At 37.3% G+C, this 16,493-nt stretch overlaps 1 protein-coding gene across 1 annotated transcript in view; it reads right to left on the bottom strand.

Moving 5' to 3' along the window:
• The window catches only part of SEMA3A (semaphorin 3A), a 271,520-nt gene that overhangs the window by 48,181 nt on the left and 206,846 nt on the right, over window positions 1-16,493 (bottom strand). Inside the window, exon 8 of the mRNA XM_079785338.1 lies at window positions 513-655. Coding sequence (XP_079641464.1) covers window positions 513-655 — 143 coding nt within the window. The remainder of the gene's footprint in view (window positions 1-512; window positions 656-16,493) is intronic.

Genomic DNA, 16,493 nt, shown 5'->3' with positions numbered 1-16,493 from the left:
ATTACATTTAATTTTGTGTCATACAGTAAATAATTACGCAGATCAATTTCAAAGCTTCAAAATTATGTATGTGCATGTGTACATAGGATGTTATAATAATCAATTTATAAAAACAATATTTATTACTTTTATATTAATAATTTAGTTATCCTAACAACAAATATTCATTCAAAAATTATACATTATAGGAAAGTGTGCTAGATCTGAGGATATAAAACTGTATATATTCTCCTAGGTAATATAAAATATTTATTCCTCTAGACTTTCAAACTAAGACCACGTAATATAATTTTGAAGTAATGCCTCACAACCTCTGCTTGCTTGTTTGACTATGAAGAGTTACTCATAAACAATGATATGTTTTCAATCATTTTTCAGCATTTAAATATTTATAATGATAATTCAAGAATTTTACTCAGATTTTTCATTGCATTTGCACATAGGTATAAAAGAAAAAGAAATGAAATTGTGATTCAACAGTATCTTCCTCAATTTATTTTTCTTCACCTCACCTTGCATATCTGACCTATTCTAGCGTGAGTGGCTTTTCCAGTGTGTTCTCCATCTATCGCATTTTCACGGAAGAAAAAATATACTTTGTCATCTTCAGGGTTGTCACTCTCTGGGATGAGGTGGGCACTAATGAACCTTGGATCTGAGAGACAAATTATAGGATAATTATGAATTCACATTTGGATGTATAATACCATTCATTACAGTGCATTTTCACTTTCTTTTAACTCCTATTTGATATATTTCAAGAACTAATTTTGCTTAGTTCACTTTTTCAAGTATATGTGAACCATTCCTTTTTCAAATGACAGTTGATACTTAATATTATTGTATATTAGTTTCAGGTATACAGCATGGGGGTTAGACAATAATAGAATTTACACGGTGCTCCCCACAACAATCCTAGTATACACCTGGCACCATACATCATTATTCAATATTATTGGCTGTATTTCCTATGATAAACTTATATCCCCATGACTATTCTGTAACTGCAATTGTGTACTTAATTCCTTCACCTATTTTTACCAAGGTCCCCAACTAGTGTCCCATAAAGCACCATAAGTTTGTTCTCTGTATCTATGAGATTGTTTCTGTTTTGTCTGTCCGTGCCTTATGTATTTTAAACTATGTTACAAGTTACCTTATATGTAATAAAAACACTCATTAATTTTTTCCCCAGAAAGTTAGGACTAGGTGCAGAACTCAGCAGTGTGACCACATAGTTCAAATGCATTACTGGCTAAAAAAAATATTTGGCAAACTTTAAGTGCTATCTAATATTACTTATTGCCATCACCAATAAGTATTCTTCCTTCCAAGCATAAGATATTCTAAATCAAACTACCAATTCATCTATTCCAGTTTCCAGCAAAAATTGGGTAGGAGGGGAGAAATGAGATCCACATAATACAACAATAAAAAATAAATCCTGTCATGTTGTTCCCATCTCGGTGAACAGCAATATCATTTTCCAGGCACTCAAGCCAAAAACCCTGGGGCCACCCTGAGTCCTCTCTGTCTCTCACATTCCACGTTCTATCAGCCCATCCCTATTTTCACCATTTCCTACCACATCCTTTAAGACCTGCCTCTCTCAGACCACCATTGCCAGCAATAGACACCTTATAGCCTCTTTGATTCTGCCTTACCAACCTTGGCCCACTTCTCCACACAACAGCCAGAGTGCACCTCTGCTACGTCACTTACCTCTCTAAACCCTCTTATATATTTCCAAACCACTCACAATGAAATATTAACTCTTATAGTAATCAGAAGCCCTATACAGTCCAGCCCCTGCTACCCCACATGCCTTTTCTACAACCTACCCTTCCTTCCCTAAGTCACTCCTAGTCAGCCAAGCCTCCCCCTTCTGGTTCTCAAACAAGTCAAGCCCTCTCAGTCCTGCCTCAGATCATTCTGGCCTGTGTATCTCTCTGCCCTCCTATATCCTCAAGTGTGGGTTCCTACTTCTACTCAGGTCTTTGTTCAAATATTGCATTATCAAAAAGCCCCTTGTTGATTACCTTCTTTAAAAGCCTTGAAATCCTTATACCAGGGCTTAAAAATCAAACAAAACAACAACTTGTTTTCATTCATTAATTTTGTTCCTAAGATGGTTCATTGCCTGCTATTAAACAGCTCTCTGCCTCTGTCTATATCTAATATTCATTTGCTTATTTTCTTTTCTCTCTCCACCCAATGCAGTATAATTTCCATGAGAAGAAGAACTTGGCATGTTTTGTTTGGCACTATGATTCAATAGCCTAAAACACAGTGAGCAGTCAACAAATATCTGTGCTAGGAGGGAAGGAAAGAAAAAAATAAGTCTGTCTAGATTAAATACAGGGTTTAGAGTACTATTTCAAAAAACGCTTCTGTAAATACCTGGGTTGATCTGGTTGTGGCTCATACAAACTATATAAAATATGTACCTGCTTCACGGCTTTACTATGTGACATACTAAGAAGTTGAGTTCCTCTCACTGAGAGCACTTAGGACATTGCAGGTATTTAAATTCTTAGAGTAATCTACCTATACTCCCATGGTGCATTATGTTAACAATGAAATATATACCCACCGGTCAGCCTCATACTTAAGAGACCAGAAAAGAATTCAGAATCCCAAAACCAGATTTATTTATGTCATTGAGTCCCAGTCTTTACACCTGTGAATAATCATTGCTATCCTCTTTTCCATGAGGATAGCAATGATTATTGTACTTGTAGCCTTCCTTTAACATTTGTTCTGGGACCATGTACTTAGTATATCTCACAGGGCTACACTTCACTATCCTTAGGCAAATTATACATACTCTCTAAAACATATGAAATATTACCTATTCACATTTTAAGTTCAGTGTTCCACTGTAATAAGAGTAGGAAAATAGTAACTTTTTGGAAAAAAATTGGAATCACTTAGCACCAGAATTTTTTAGATACATAAAATAATGTATTACTTTAAACATAATAATTGTTTGCAAATCTGATCTTCATAAAATTGTACTTGTTCATATGTATATGAGGAATTTTGCAAGGAATAGTTAATGTGACAGTAGGAATTTTAATGTACAAACCAAAGAAGTATTACCTCACCGATGAAATTAGATTCCTAGAAGTGAGGTGTGAGTGTATGAAAGAACACAGTTCATCACTTGCATCTTTTGTGACTTTTTTTTTTTTTTTTTGAGAGAGAGTGGGGAAGGGACAGAAAGAAAGGAGAGAAACATGGATGTGTGACAGAAACATCAGTTGGTTGCCTCCTGTACATGACCCGAATGGGGATGAAATCCGCAACCTGGATATGAGCCCTGTCCTGGGATCATTTGGGTGTACGGGATGACACTCCAACCAACTGAGCCACCTGGCCGAGGTTTCGGTGACCTTGACAATACTCTTACTTCTCAGATGCCTAATTTTAAAATTGGGTTCTATTCACCCTGTGTGTCACAAATAGTTTATATACAAACAAATATTTTATTATTTTTAATTAAATTTATTGGGGTGACATTGTTCAACATGAACATATACAAACAAATATTTTAAACTTAAGTAGTTCATGTGAAACAATTTATAAAATGTTAACAAAGGTATTATGTTATTATTAGATGATACCAAGAGGAAGCCTCAATCACATGTTAAGTTTAAGGGATCACATTAAAATTCAGCTACAGAATTTTTATTTTTAATTATAAAAACTCACACATTCTTCTGCTTTAGTCCTGGAGCAATGGAGAAGAAGTTGGTCTAATATTACCTCCGAAATGAATGCAGTTGTTCATATAAACACTTGAATAACTTAAATAATTTCAAGTAATTAAATCCAACTATCTTTTATTTCATCATAAATATATACAAGACACCATGTAAAAAACAAAATGAATAATATATATTTCTTGTTCTCAGAAGGCAATAATCTAACAAAAGCAATGTTAGAAGCACAAAAACAACAACAATACAAAGAAATTTTACATGTATAAATATTCTCTTGATATTTGAGCATGAGAGAAGTCATATCAAGCATCATGTTCACTTTCTAAAATATGTCAGGATAATTATCAGCTTACAAATGTGGATGCTAGTGAGAAATAATTCAAACAACATATGAACTACTTGGTAAAAGGGTTTTCAATCCTTATCTCTCCTTCAATATCTGATACTACAGGAGTGGAGGATATTATAGATGATTTAACAATTTGACATAGCTTCAGGTACAGCCAAAACCTAAAATTATACATGGAAAATAACAGCTAAATTTATTAAAATATGAAAAGAGAATATCAAAGAAAAATAATGCCAATTTAATAAAACTTATCTTTAAGAAATTTAGATTATATCTTATACTGGAAAAGATTCATTCTTATTATAATAAAACTAGAGGCCTGGTGCATGAAAATTCATGCACTGGAGGGGAGTCCCTCGGCCCAGCCTTCCCCTCTCACAGTCCAGGAGCTCTCAGGGGCAGGAGGCAACCCAGCGATCAGGGGAAGACAACGCCCCCATCACAACTCTGCTGCTGCCACTGCCGGCAGCACAAGCCTCAGCTGGCCCTCATTACCTGAGCCTTGGGCAGCCCTGGGTGGCTGGGCAGCTGTTATCTGAGGTTTGCCTGCACCTTGGGCCGGCCCTAGGCAGCCGGGCAGCCAACATCCGAGGCTTGCCTGCACCTCGGGGCGGCCCTGGGCAGCTGGGCAGCCAATATCTGAGGCTTGCCTTCACCTTGGGCCCCTGGGCAGCCGGGCAGCCGACATCCGAGGCTTGCCTGCACCTCGGGCCAGCCTGGGTGGCTGGGGAGCTGAGGGCCTGGGCACTGCCATCTTGTGGCTGTGGGCACCGCCATCTTTGAGGGCGTGGCAGTCAAGTCAATTAGCATATTACCTCCTTATTGGTTGTGGGCACTGCCATCTTTGTGAGGGTGTGACAGTCAATTAGCATATTCCCTCTTTCTTAGATAGGATAGGTGCCTCTATATGATCTCTTCAAAAAATTTAAAATAAATATTTTTCTAATATTTCAAATTTAGAAATTCTTTTTGGTCAAAACCTCTGCTCACTATTCATAATCTACTTCTTCAATCCTCCAATTTTGTCTTCTATTTTCTTGTGCTATTTTGTCCTCTTACCCCCTTTCTCATTCCCCTAGACCAGTGGTCGGCAAACTCATTAGTCAACAGAGCCAAATATCAACAGTACAACGATTGAAATTTCTTTTGAGAGCCAAATTTTTTAAAAATATATTTTATTGATTTTTTACAGAGAGGAAGGGAGAGGGATAGAGAGCTAGAAAAATCGATGAGAGAGACACATCGACCAGCTGCCTCCTGCACACCCCCCACCGGGGATGTGCCCCCAACCAATGTACATGCCCTTGACCGGAATCGAACCTGGGACCTTTTCAGTCCACAGACCGATGCTCTATCTACTGAGCCAAACCGGTTTCGGCAAGAGCCAAAATTTTTAAACTTAAACTTCTTCTAATGCCACTTCTTCAAAATAGACTCGCCCAGGCCGTGGTATTTTGTGGAAGAGCCACACTCAAGGGGCCAAAGAGCCACATGTGGCTCACGAGCCACGGTTTTCTGACCACTGCCTTAGACTATTCCTCTCCTCACTGGTGAATTCTCTTTATTCAATCTGAACATTCTAATCAGTCATTCTAATTGTTTTCCCTATTTCCCTAGGACCTCTTAGCCTTATGAACATTCACTATTCCTGCTGTGCAAAACTCAGAACTTCCACTTGCTTCTACATCTAAGCAAGGATAAAGAAAATCAAGTAGTAATAGTATATGGGTGTGCTATAAATTCACTCTATATTAAATAAGAATCTTGGTGACCCTAAGGAATTAGTATACTTATTGTAGATATACTAACAACAACTTTTAAAAGTCATTCAGATTGTCTTAAAATCAATAAGGTACTACCATCTCTCACTTTACATTCCAAAGATGAATTTGTTATTTGCTATATTGATAAGGCCCAGACCACCCTATTTTTTCTTCCTTCATCCCTCAATTTTTCTTTTTTTTCTTTTCTGTGGAGAAATGAGCTATCCTCTAAGTCTAAGGCCTCCCTTTATTTGCTATCAATCCAATAATGTACAGAATATTACTCCAATAATAATCTTTCTTCATGCAATCACTCACCATGTTTATTTTCACTTATCAAATATTTCCTAAGCACTTACTATGTGCTCTGCAGAGTGGAAGATTAGGGGATATTATGGTAAAAAGTGTTATGCTTACTGTCTGTGAGAGAATACCAACAATTAAATAGAGAAATTATAAAACTGCATAAAAAGAACAAAACTAAGAGTTTGGAAAGAACGCAGAAGGAAATGGAAGAGACAATCTTGCCTTGAAAGAATTAGGGAACGTTTTTCTCAGAAGATATGACATATAATTCAAGGCCTGAAGAAGAACCAGGAGTGTCCCAGGCAGAAGGAATATATGTGATAAGTCACAGAAACAGCAGAGAATGCTGTGCACACAGAGAGTGACCAGTGAAAACAGAGGTGGTCAGATATGACGAGAGAAGGTTAAACAGAAGCCAGGACAAAAGGAAAGCAGTTTATTGTCCTACTAGCTATGAGGGAAACCCTGAGTGTTTTAAACCTAGTGATGCCATTCTCAGATTTCTATTTTAAGGAGATCATTCTGGTTCCTGTAGAGAAAACAGTTATAGTGAGGCAAGAATGAAGGCAGAAAGATCAGTCTGGAGAGTGGTGAGAAATGATGGTAATATTGAGCTATAAGTAAAGAAGGAGACACATGCAGGGATTATGTGAAAGTAGAATTGATGGATTATGTTCATTGATAAGATGGTGTACATAAGGAGTAGTAGGAAAAATCATAGAAAAATTAAAGAAATGTCTGATTTAAATAACTGGTTGGATGGGATTTATTTATTTGGTTAGGGAACATTTGAGGAAGAATAGATATGAGAGTGAGGAAAAAAAGATGAGCTTAAAATTCAAATTCTCACTAAAATATCCTACCTAGATATCTCACTGCAACTTTAATTCATCACACCAAGCAAGAAGCATAGCGACTTCTCTTTTAAAAATGCTTTTGCTCCTTCCTCCCTTTCCATTTTGGTTATTGTCAACATCAATATCTAGATATAAAATGTTATTTTACCTTAAATTGCTTCCCTCCATCTCCTACAGTTCTCCTTTGCACTCTTAATTTATTATCAAATACATCCCTGCTACCATTTTTACTACCTTTTTAATGTTACCCTCACAATTAATGTCCTTTTTAATTTACAGTTATATTTTTGCAATCATCTAACTGGCCTTCTACATGTATTATCTATTTCTTCTAAGCCATGCATACAGTGCTTCAGAAGTAAGTATGAATGCATTAATACCATACATTATCAAAAAACAGATGGCAGGTGTCATAGGATATGACAAAATAACATAAATTAAGCAGAGAGGACAATAATTCTGCTGTTACTCTGAGCCAGAAAAATGGCTAAGAGCAGTTATTACACACACACACACACACACACACACACACATATATATATATATATATCTCCACATATTTAGCTCCAATCTTTCTAGCACAAGAATAAAATGGAAAACATTGTCAGTTACACAGTGTTTCTAATGTAGAAAATAAACGAAGGGCAATCAGTGTCATTCACAAACGAACTTTGACCTATTGTTCCAGCAGAACTGACTACTACTCCTTCTTTAAGTGCTTAGTGAACCTGTTTATCATTCTAGAAAACACCATAGATACTGACTTTATAGGCATGTGGCTCACATAACACAAAAGTTTGCTTCTACTTCTTTTATAACATTTAATTCTTTTTCTATTATCCTCATGTTCCTATTTAGTATGACAGGCATTTGTCCTATATTCCTCCCTCGCTTGCCTTCAGCTTCTCTACAGAACTAAGTATTCCCCGAAGCACATTCTGAATCTGTCCCACTGCAACCACTCAGATGAGGGTCCTCACACTTCTCTTCTGGTAGTCACATGGGGTCTATTTCCCTCGCTGCTGGCCTCACCTTCTCCTAACCATCGTGTACTATCGCCTTTGGGCACACAAACCATTCCCTGGCACCTGGTGCACATTTTTTAATTAGAATCCATCAAACTCTGATTTACTCACTTGTTTTCTTTCCGCTTTCTTCTTATAAGCCAGTCTTTTTATTTTTTGCTGACTATTTCTTCCATACTAAGCATAATTTCTGAAACAGAGCATTGTTCTTAAGAAGTGAATGAATTAAAATCTTCTAAATTAAAATGTGTAGGTTTTATTTTCATTCTGTGACATTTAAAAAAAATTGCTTTTCAGTTACAGTTAAGATGCACTATGATATCAGTTTCAGGTCTACAACATAATGTTAAGTATTTATATAACACTAGAGGCCCGGTGCATGGATTTGTGCACCGGTGGGGTCCCTCAGCCTGGTCTATGGGGATTGGCCAAAACTTGCTCTCCAACATCCCCCGAGGGGTCCCAGATTGCGAGAGGGCAGTTCTTGAGTGACACACCCTGGAATCGGGCTCCCTCCTCTCTGGTTCCGGGTGAGTCACTTGAGAACCACAGTTGCCACGTCACAGCTCAGCAGCTCCTGCATTGAGTGTCCGCCCCCTGGTGGTCAGTGCATGTCATAGCTACCACTTGGAGCATCTGCCCCCTGGTGGTCATTGTGCGTCATAGCTACCGATCAGACAGTCGGATGGTGGCTTAGGTTTTTATATAGATAGATAGATACAAAGTGATCACCCTGATAACCCTAGTACCCTCTGACACCAAAAATAGATATTATGATATTATTCACTATATTCCCTATGCTGTATTTCACATCCCCATGACCACTGTTATAACTGGCATTTGTGTAGATTTTATTTTTTTAAAGGAAGTATAACATTTTGTTGCCTTTTGACATTGTTAATTAAAGCTTCTGGGATGAACTGAACTCGATATCTAGGTTTCTGGTTAAAGAAATGCTTAGACATTCTTATTTGAATTGCAACTATTTTTAAGAGATAGTACACAATAGCAGGTTTTCAAATAGTCTTCTGAAATTTTACGAATATTCTTTTAACCTGGAAGAAGCTTTTCGTTTTTTTTTTTTATTGCATCCTTTGTGTCAGACAATGAATACAGCAAAAATCAATTACCTGTTTGCAATTTTTCAAAATTAGATTCCATCAATAGGATTAAAGTAACATAAGGCATGTTTCTCCATTATATGAAGCTAAAAACAATGCATGTGTTGGAGTTCAGAGGTTACCATTGTCCTGAAAAACTACATGCTATTCAGTAACTGATCTTATCATCAAAAATTCCCCATGGAAAAGTTTTACCACTCAGACTGATCTACTGTATCACTTCTCCTTAGGAACCTAAGAAAGTTATTCGAAAGATGCTATTCTACTTCCAGTTGCTACCATCAAATGGCACGCAGAAATGAGAAGTAATCCAAACTTACTAGTTTTTTTTTTCTTTTAAAGTTGTGTCTGTGGCCTATTAAAGCAGAGGATGCCTATTTCCAGCCTCCAGATAAAATTCCTGATTTCGGAGTGGCCATGTCCATTGAAACTAACAGGTACACATACACAGATCTTTTCATAATGTAACCAGCTACAATGCCCCTTGATAACGTGCCCCATTGCGATGTTCTCAACGCTGTAAAGTTCACATTCTCATGACGATAATTTAACAAAATCTTTCAGCTTGTACAATTCGAAAATATTTCTTGCTGCATGGAACAGGAAACCAGTGTGGATGTATGTTAAAGTTGACATCAAAAGAAAGTGGAAAAACCCATTTAAGCAAGATCAAAGTGCATTTATCTCAGCCTCACAAAACTGCAATGCAAACACTATGAAAGGTAAATACAGTGGGAAAGGATTCTCTCATTTGGATAGCTTGACTGGTATGCCTTTGGGGAAGAAACTTTGTCTTTGCAGGTACTATGGTACTTTTGCAATGCCCTGAGCACATGGCAGAAGCTGAACAAATAATCATATTTAATAATCTTGGGCCAATGCTATCATGTGAAGCATGGGATCTGTAGTCAAGATAATAGCAATAAGCCCTGGGTAAATACACTTCTCTTTTCTCCCCCCGCTTTATCTCCTTTACCACCCCCTTGACATTCTTCCACACCTCATCTCACAGATGGCATTTCTTGCAAAATTCACGTTTGGGTACCACCTGCCACTTGAAATAGTACCACTCTGTCGAAATATTTTTAGCAGCTGCAAATTAAACTGTCCTTCAGGTGCAATCTCGCACTTAATGAAAATGACACCTTGGCACAGGACATGCAGCTGCCTTTATGATTCATTTGGCAGCCGGAGCTTATTTAAATAATGAACACATTTTACTGCTCTCAACATTAGGATCAGTCAGAATCCTGGGTATAGCAACATTTTGACCAACATTTGGCTGGACCTATCCTTTCCATGAACAAGCCCACAAAGTATAAGAACATACAACTACATTGTAGAAAAAAAAATTTTTTTCTGAAAATGAATTAAATTTAAAGGGTGATTAATGAAGGCTTTTAGGGTGTCTATAAATTTAGAAGTTAGGACATATATTGGGTTTCTAGGATATAAATTATACATAGTTCATTAGAATAGAGGATGAAATGAATGATTGTAAGCTGTCTTATGTAAATACTACAAGGACTAGTTTCACACCATAAAACACTCATTCAATCCTCTTGCAAAGCATGTTAGGAGGTTCCACAGCAGAATGAGAAAACCATAAATCCACTGGGGAAAAAAACCTCAAAATTACTCATCTCTCTGAATCAATTATGATTCCACTTATGAGAGTAAAAGGAACCTTTCAAAATTTGTACAGTTATCTATCTATCATCTATCTATCATCTATCTATCTATCTATCCATCATCTATCTATCTATCATCTATCCATCATCTATCTATCTATCATCTATCTATCTATCTATCTATCTATCTATCTATCTATCTATCTATCATCATCTATATCATAAAAGGTCTATGGTCGTGATGCCATAACGGCATCACAATCAAACAAGTGGTCACCAGGAGGGGCATGGAGCACCTCTCCTGGGGCGGGGCTCACACAGGGCTGGCTGGCAGGGGGTGGGGGACGCGCGCAGCGAAGAGGGCGCAGCAAGGTGGGAGGCGGGCGGGCGGGGGTGGGGAGCATGGCCCAGGTCCCCAGGTGGTGAGCAGAGGTGCTCCCACAGCAGGGGGAGGGGCAGGAGCGCACACTGCAGCGGGAGCAGGCGGTGTGTGGGGAAGGATGCGAGCTGGGAGTGTTGCGGGGCACTGGCAGCGTCCACGGAGATTGTGAGGCATTGTAGGGCGGTGGACACGGCCCTGATGGCAGGCTAGGCCTAGGGGACCCTACACACGCACAATTTAATTGTGCACTGGGCCTCTAATATATATATATACTCTTATTTTCTTCACAGTAAAAGGTTATCCTACTGACCTAATAACTATTCATGAAGGTAAATTCTTACTAAATACATACCTTCAATTACCAAAATAATTCTTCTTTCACTGTGATAAGAATCAGAGAAAACTTGGTAAAATCCAAGCTTCTCCCATTCACTAGATTTGTAACGTCAAAAAATAAATTAATGTCAACTAACTTCAGTTTCCTTATATACTTATGTCAGAATAACATAAGTATATATGTCTGAGAAGTGCTGGGAGAAATATATATATCTCCTTTCCCTCCTTTCTTCCCTTCTGTCTGTCTGTCTTTTCTTTCCTTTTACCTACCTATCTACCTACCTATGTCAGCATATCATTGGCCTTCACAATTGCTAGCTGTTATCATAACACTGTTTAGAAAATTTTAAGAAATATCCTATATAAACCTATGTTTAAAAGTTAATGGTACACAATGGAATACTACGCTGTAGTAAAAAAGAAGGAATTCTTACCATTTGCAATAGCATGGATGGACCTGGAGAGCATTATGCTAAGCAAAACAAGCCAGTCAGAGAAAGATAAATATCACATGATCTCACTCATTTGTGGAATATATAATGAACAACATAAACCGATGAACAAAAATAGATCCAGAGACAGAGAAGCATCGATCAGACCGTCAAACCTCAGAGGGAAGGTAGGGGAGGGTAAGGACTTGTATGCATGCATATAAGCCTAACCAATGGACACAGACACCAGGGGGGTGAGGGCATGAGTGGGGGGGTGGGGGGTGGGGAGGCAATGGGGGCATAAGGACACATATGTAATACCTTAATCAATAAAGAAAAAAATTGTTAAAAATTATTAATGGTAGCATACACTTTGATTGTGAATGAAAGCAAGTTGAATCAGGAGCAGCTGATGAGGAAGGAGTAAACCTGTTAAAAAACAACTGAGATGCCCTTACTGGTTTGGCTCAGTGGCTAGAGCGTTGGCTGTAGACTGAAAGGTCCCAGGTTTGATTCCGGTCAAGGGCATGTACCTTGGTTGCAGGCACATCCCCAGTGGGAGGTGTGCAAGAGGCAGCTGATCGATGTTTTTCTCCCATTGATGCTTCTGACTCTCTATCCCTATCCTTTCCTCTCTGTAAAAAGTCAATAAAATATATTAAAAAAAAAAAACACTGAAAGGAACAAATAGCAATTTAGGTAAATTGTAAAACTCTTTTTTTTAAAAATTTTCCAATTAAATATTTCCAGTATCACAGACTCAGGCTTCAAAATAGTGATAAGCTAGCTGGAGGGGAAATTGGTGACGGGGGCAACTCATCACCACATGACAGCCAGCACACCAGGCTGACAGCCACTGTGACTGCTTTCTTCCCTTTCAGCTTTGCTGCAACGTGAGGGCAGGGGGGTGGGGGAGTAGCCCCCTGAATCAAAAGACCTTGAATGGAACTTCCAGCACATGGGGAATGTAGGGAATGCAGCACAAAGTCATCTTACATTCTTAGCTAACAGCCTACGCAGAGTGGATATATCATTTTTGGCTGTGGAATAGAAAAACTTCTGGCTGCCAAGGAACAGGCCTGGAAAAACTTCTGATGCTTAGCTGGCTGGGAAACTATGATCAGCTCTTGGGATAGTTTAACCCGAAGAAAGTTGAAGATGAGTCATGTCAGGAAGGAGAGAAGGCCTGATTAGGATGGAAGATGAGCCCGAATGGGAAGTAAATAATAGGAATTATTTACTGTGCACTTTCCTTGTGCTTTTCATACATTTTCCTAATCCACCCTCATCCCAGGAGAAACCCTGACATTAAGACCCAGTAAATACCCAAAGTGCAAGCTAGCACATAAACAAGAGCTGAGTTCTTTCTACAGCATCATGCGGCATCAAGTGTTTACCCATGGATTTTCCACCAGGTCTACATGTTGCATAGGCTTGTACACCATTTGGTTATTTTGTTTACTATTTTAACAAGGAAAGCAGTTTTTAATAGTAATAAAAATTAGTGGAAAAAGTTACTGTTTTCTACCACTACAAAATAAATCTATTTGAATTAAACAGTCATAATCAAATCAAACTTTCCACAGTTTTTCTCAACTGAAGGCACATTACTGAAGAGGAAGTGGAAAGTCTTTGGGATATTGGGCTTAGGAGAAGAAACATATGAAGTAATCACAAACATCACTGTAGAGTGTGGTGTCTCCAGTAGGATATGTCAAATCAAATTAGTAACCTTATGGTTTCCCTTATTTAATACTGCAAAGAGTTATCTCACTGTCATATTTTCAGCTTCATCTCCCATATCTGCTTAGTTGTAATTTCTTACCAATTCCATCCCTCACACATTTTTTAGCGTATTTTTTTCCTTACTTCTTTTGTTCTAATTATCTAATGTTCTCTCATCTCTCTCCTAAAGTATTGGTTTGGCTTCTTTAAAGATCCACCTCCCTCAAATCATTCTTTTAAATCAATACTTCACAATTCTGCCAATGTGAATTTCTAAACATACACTTAATTATATTGATGGTTTTCCAAAGGCTAAATAATTAAATTCAGTCTCAATTATCTATTTATGTACTTATTTTTAAATTTAAGTATAGTTGGCATACACTATTATATAAATTTCAGGTGTGCAATATAGTGATTCAACATTTATAAATTCGGACTCCTTTAAAGATATTCAAGGTCTTCACTTAGTAGGCTCACCTACTAAGAAAAATTGCATTTCCCCTATCCCCTTCTGTCTTATCACTCTGGATTCCCAGGACTTTCTTTCTTAAGTGACTTTACTTATGCAAATCCTCTATGAAGAATCCTGTCATTTTTCAAGACCCTTTTCAAATACCTTCCAAAGTGCATAGTGCTTTATTTAATTCTTGAGGTGGAAACTTGTCTTCTGAGTTTCCATATTATATTTTGTTTGTATTTCAATTAGAGTAGTTGTACTTTCCCACTTGCCTGAGATTATTCTTTTTTTTTTTTTTTTTACTCCTCATCTGGGGATATGTTTACCATTGATTTTAGAGTGAGAGGAGGGGAGAGGGAGAGAGAGAGAAACATTAATGTGAGAGAGAAACATGGATAGGTTGCCCTACTCATGTGCCCCAAACAGGGATCAAACCCGCATATGTGCCCTGACTGGGAATTGTATCCGAGATCTCTAGAGTATGACTCTCTAACCACTTATCTACACTGGTCAGGGCACCCTGGATTATTCTTTATAGTGATACAGTGTGTTTGTACTTTTAATTTAAATTTATTTACTTATTTATTTGAGAGAGATGAAAATATCTATTTGTTGTTCCACTTATTTATGCATTCATTGGTTGATTCTTGTATGTGCCCTGACTAGGGATTGAACCCACAATCTTGGCGTATCAGGAAAACTCTCTAATCAACTGAGCTATCAAGCCAGGGCTGTTCACGAAGCTCTTTTGAGGCATGGTTTTGTCATTTATCTTTGAATACCCTCTATTAGAGTCGCTCAACTCAGAAGCCTGGAATTAGTCTTGAGTTCGCCTTTCTCTCCATTGACAGTTTATTGATCACCAAGTTTTATTTCCATCTCTCTATCTTTCATATCTATCTGTATCCTTCATGTCTTAATTTAGGTCCTTACAGGTTTTTCATCCTTTCTATAGCTTTGTAAGTTTCTAGTTATCAGCCTCACTTTCCTACATTTTTTCTCTTTCACATGATGCCAAGAGTGACGTCAATATCAATACTCAATTTGTTTATGCCAATCTATTGTTTAACATCCTTCTTCATGTAATTTTTGATGGGAGTGTAAAATGGTCTGGAAGTATTTTGTAAAACCAAATACATACTTATCCTGTGATGCAGCCATTCCATTTCTAGCTATTTAATCAAGAGAAATGAAAATACACTTAAGATTAGTGCACTTCATTGTATATAAATCTTGTCAGAATAGAAACAAATACATAAACAAATATTGAACTCATATCACTACTAATCATATTTAAGAGGTGTGCTGATGTCTGATATCTACTTTGATTTCATTAAAAAATGGTTGATGTATGGAGAGGAATGAATGGATAGACAGAAACTGTTAAGTTATAGTAAATTATATATTTGTATCATCTAGGTGGAGGGCCAAGATGTATAATTATATAATTATTTCAATTTCCTGAATATGAAAATTGTCTATGCCTCCTGAAACAAAAAGTAGTTTTTCCTAACTTTCAGCAAAGGTGATCTTAGGTAGATAAAAGTATTCATGTAAATTTAAGGAAATATAGTATGTAACTACAGTATTATAGGTGGTAAAAAGAGTCATTTACTTTTTTCTTCACTAATACTTACCTTTGTGGCTCAGTCTTAAAGTAAACAATAGCAAAATTAAGAATTTTAAGCATATAACTGAGCCTGAAAACTGAGCATCACTTAGATTTTCATAGACATGCAAATTTGATATAGTGTAATCTTCAATGTATGTTTTAGTTTTCTATATCTAGAAACTATGTATGTTCCTTTTACTTAAACATTATGGTCTTTGTCATCTATTCAAATAGAAACATTTTCAAATATAACTGACTATATTGTGGAGAATTCTGTTTGGAAAGTACATTGAAAATAGCTCATCTGGCATGGCTCAGTGGTGAGCATCCACCTATGAACCAGGAGGTCATGGTTCACTTCTTCGTCAGGCACATGTCCGGGTTGTGGACTCCATCCCCTGTAGGGAGCATGCAGGAGGCGACTGATCAATAATTATCTCTCACCATTAATGTTTCTATCTCTCTCTGCCTCCCCCTTCCACTCTGAAACCAATAAAAGCATATTTTTAAAAAAGAAAATAAATATTTAGTGTATTTTTTTAAAGAAAATACATCTTGTCATATTTTGTTTTTACCTTTCTGTTTTGCTGACTGATTTATTTCTAGAATGCATATCTTCCAACCATTTCTCTATTTTGATGAATTTCACAAATTACAGGAATGTAGTGCTGAGCACAAAGAAGGCTTTAAGGAAAGTGATTGGAATATTAATCTAATTAAACTAAGTAGATATATCATAAGGTCAGGACTATTTTGTTGTTATTATTTTA

Source organism: Cnephaeus nilssonii, assembly GCF_951640355.1.
Source record: "Cnephaeus nilssonii genome assembly, chromosome: 12".
Taxonomy (NCBI): domain Eukaryota; kingdom Metazoa; phylum Chordata; class Mammalia; order Chiroptera; family Vespertilionidae; genus Cnephaeus; species Cnephaeus nilssonii.
This window is presented reverse-complemented; position numbering and strand designations above follow the sequence as displayed.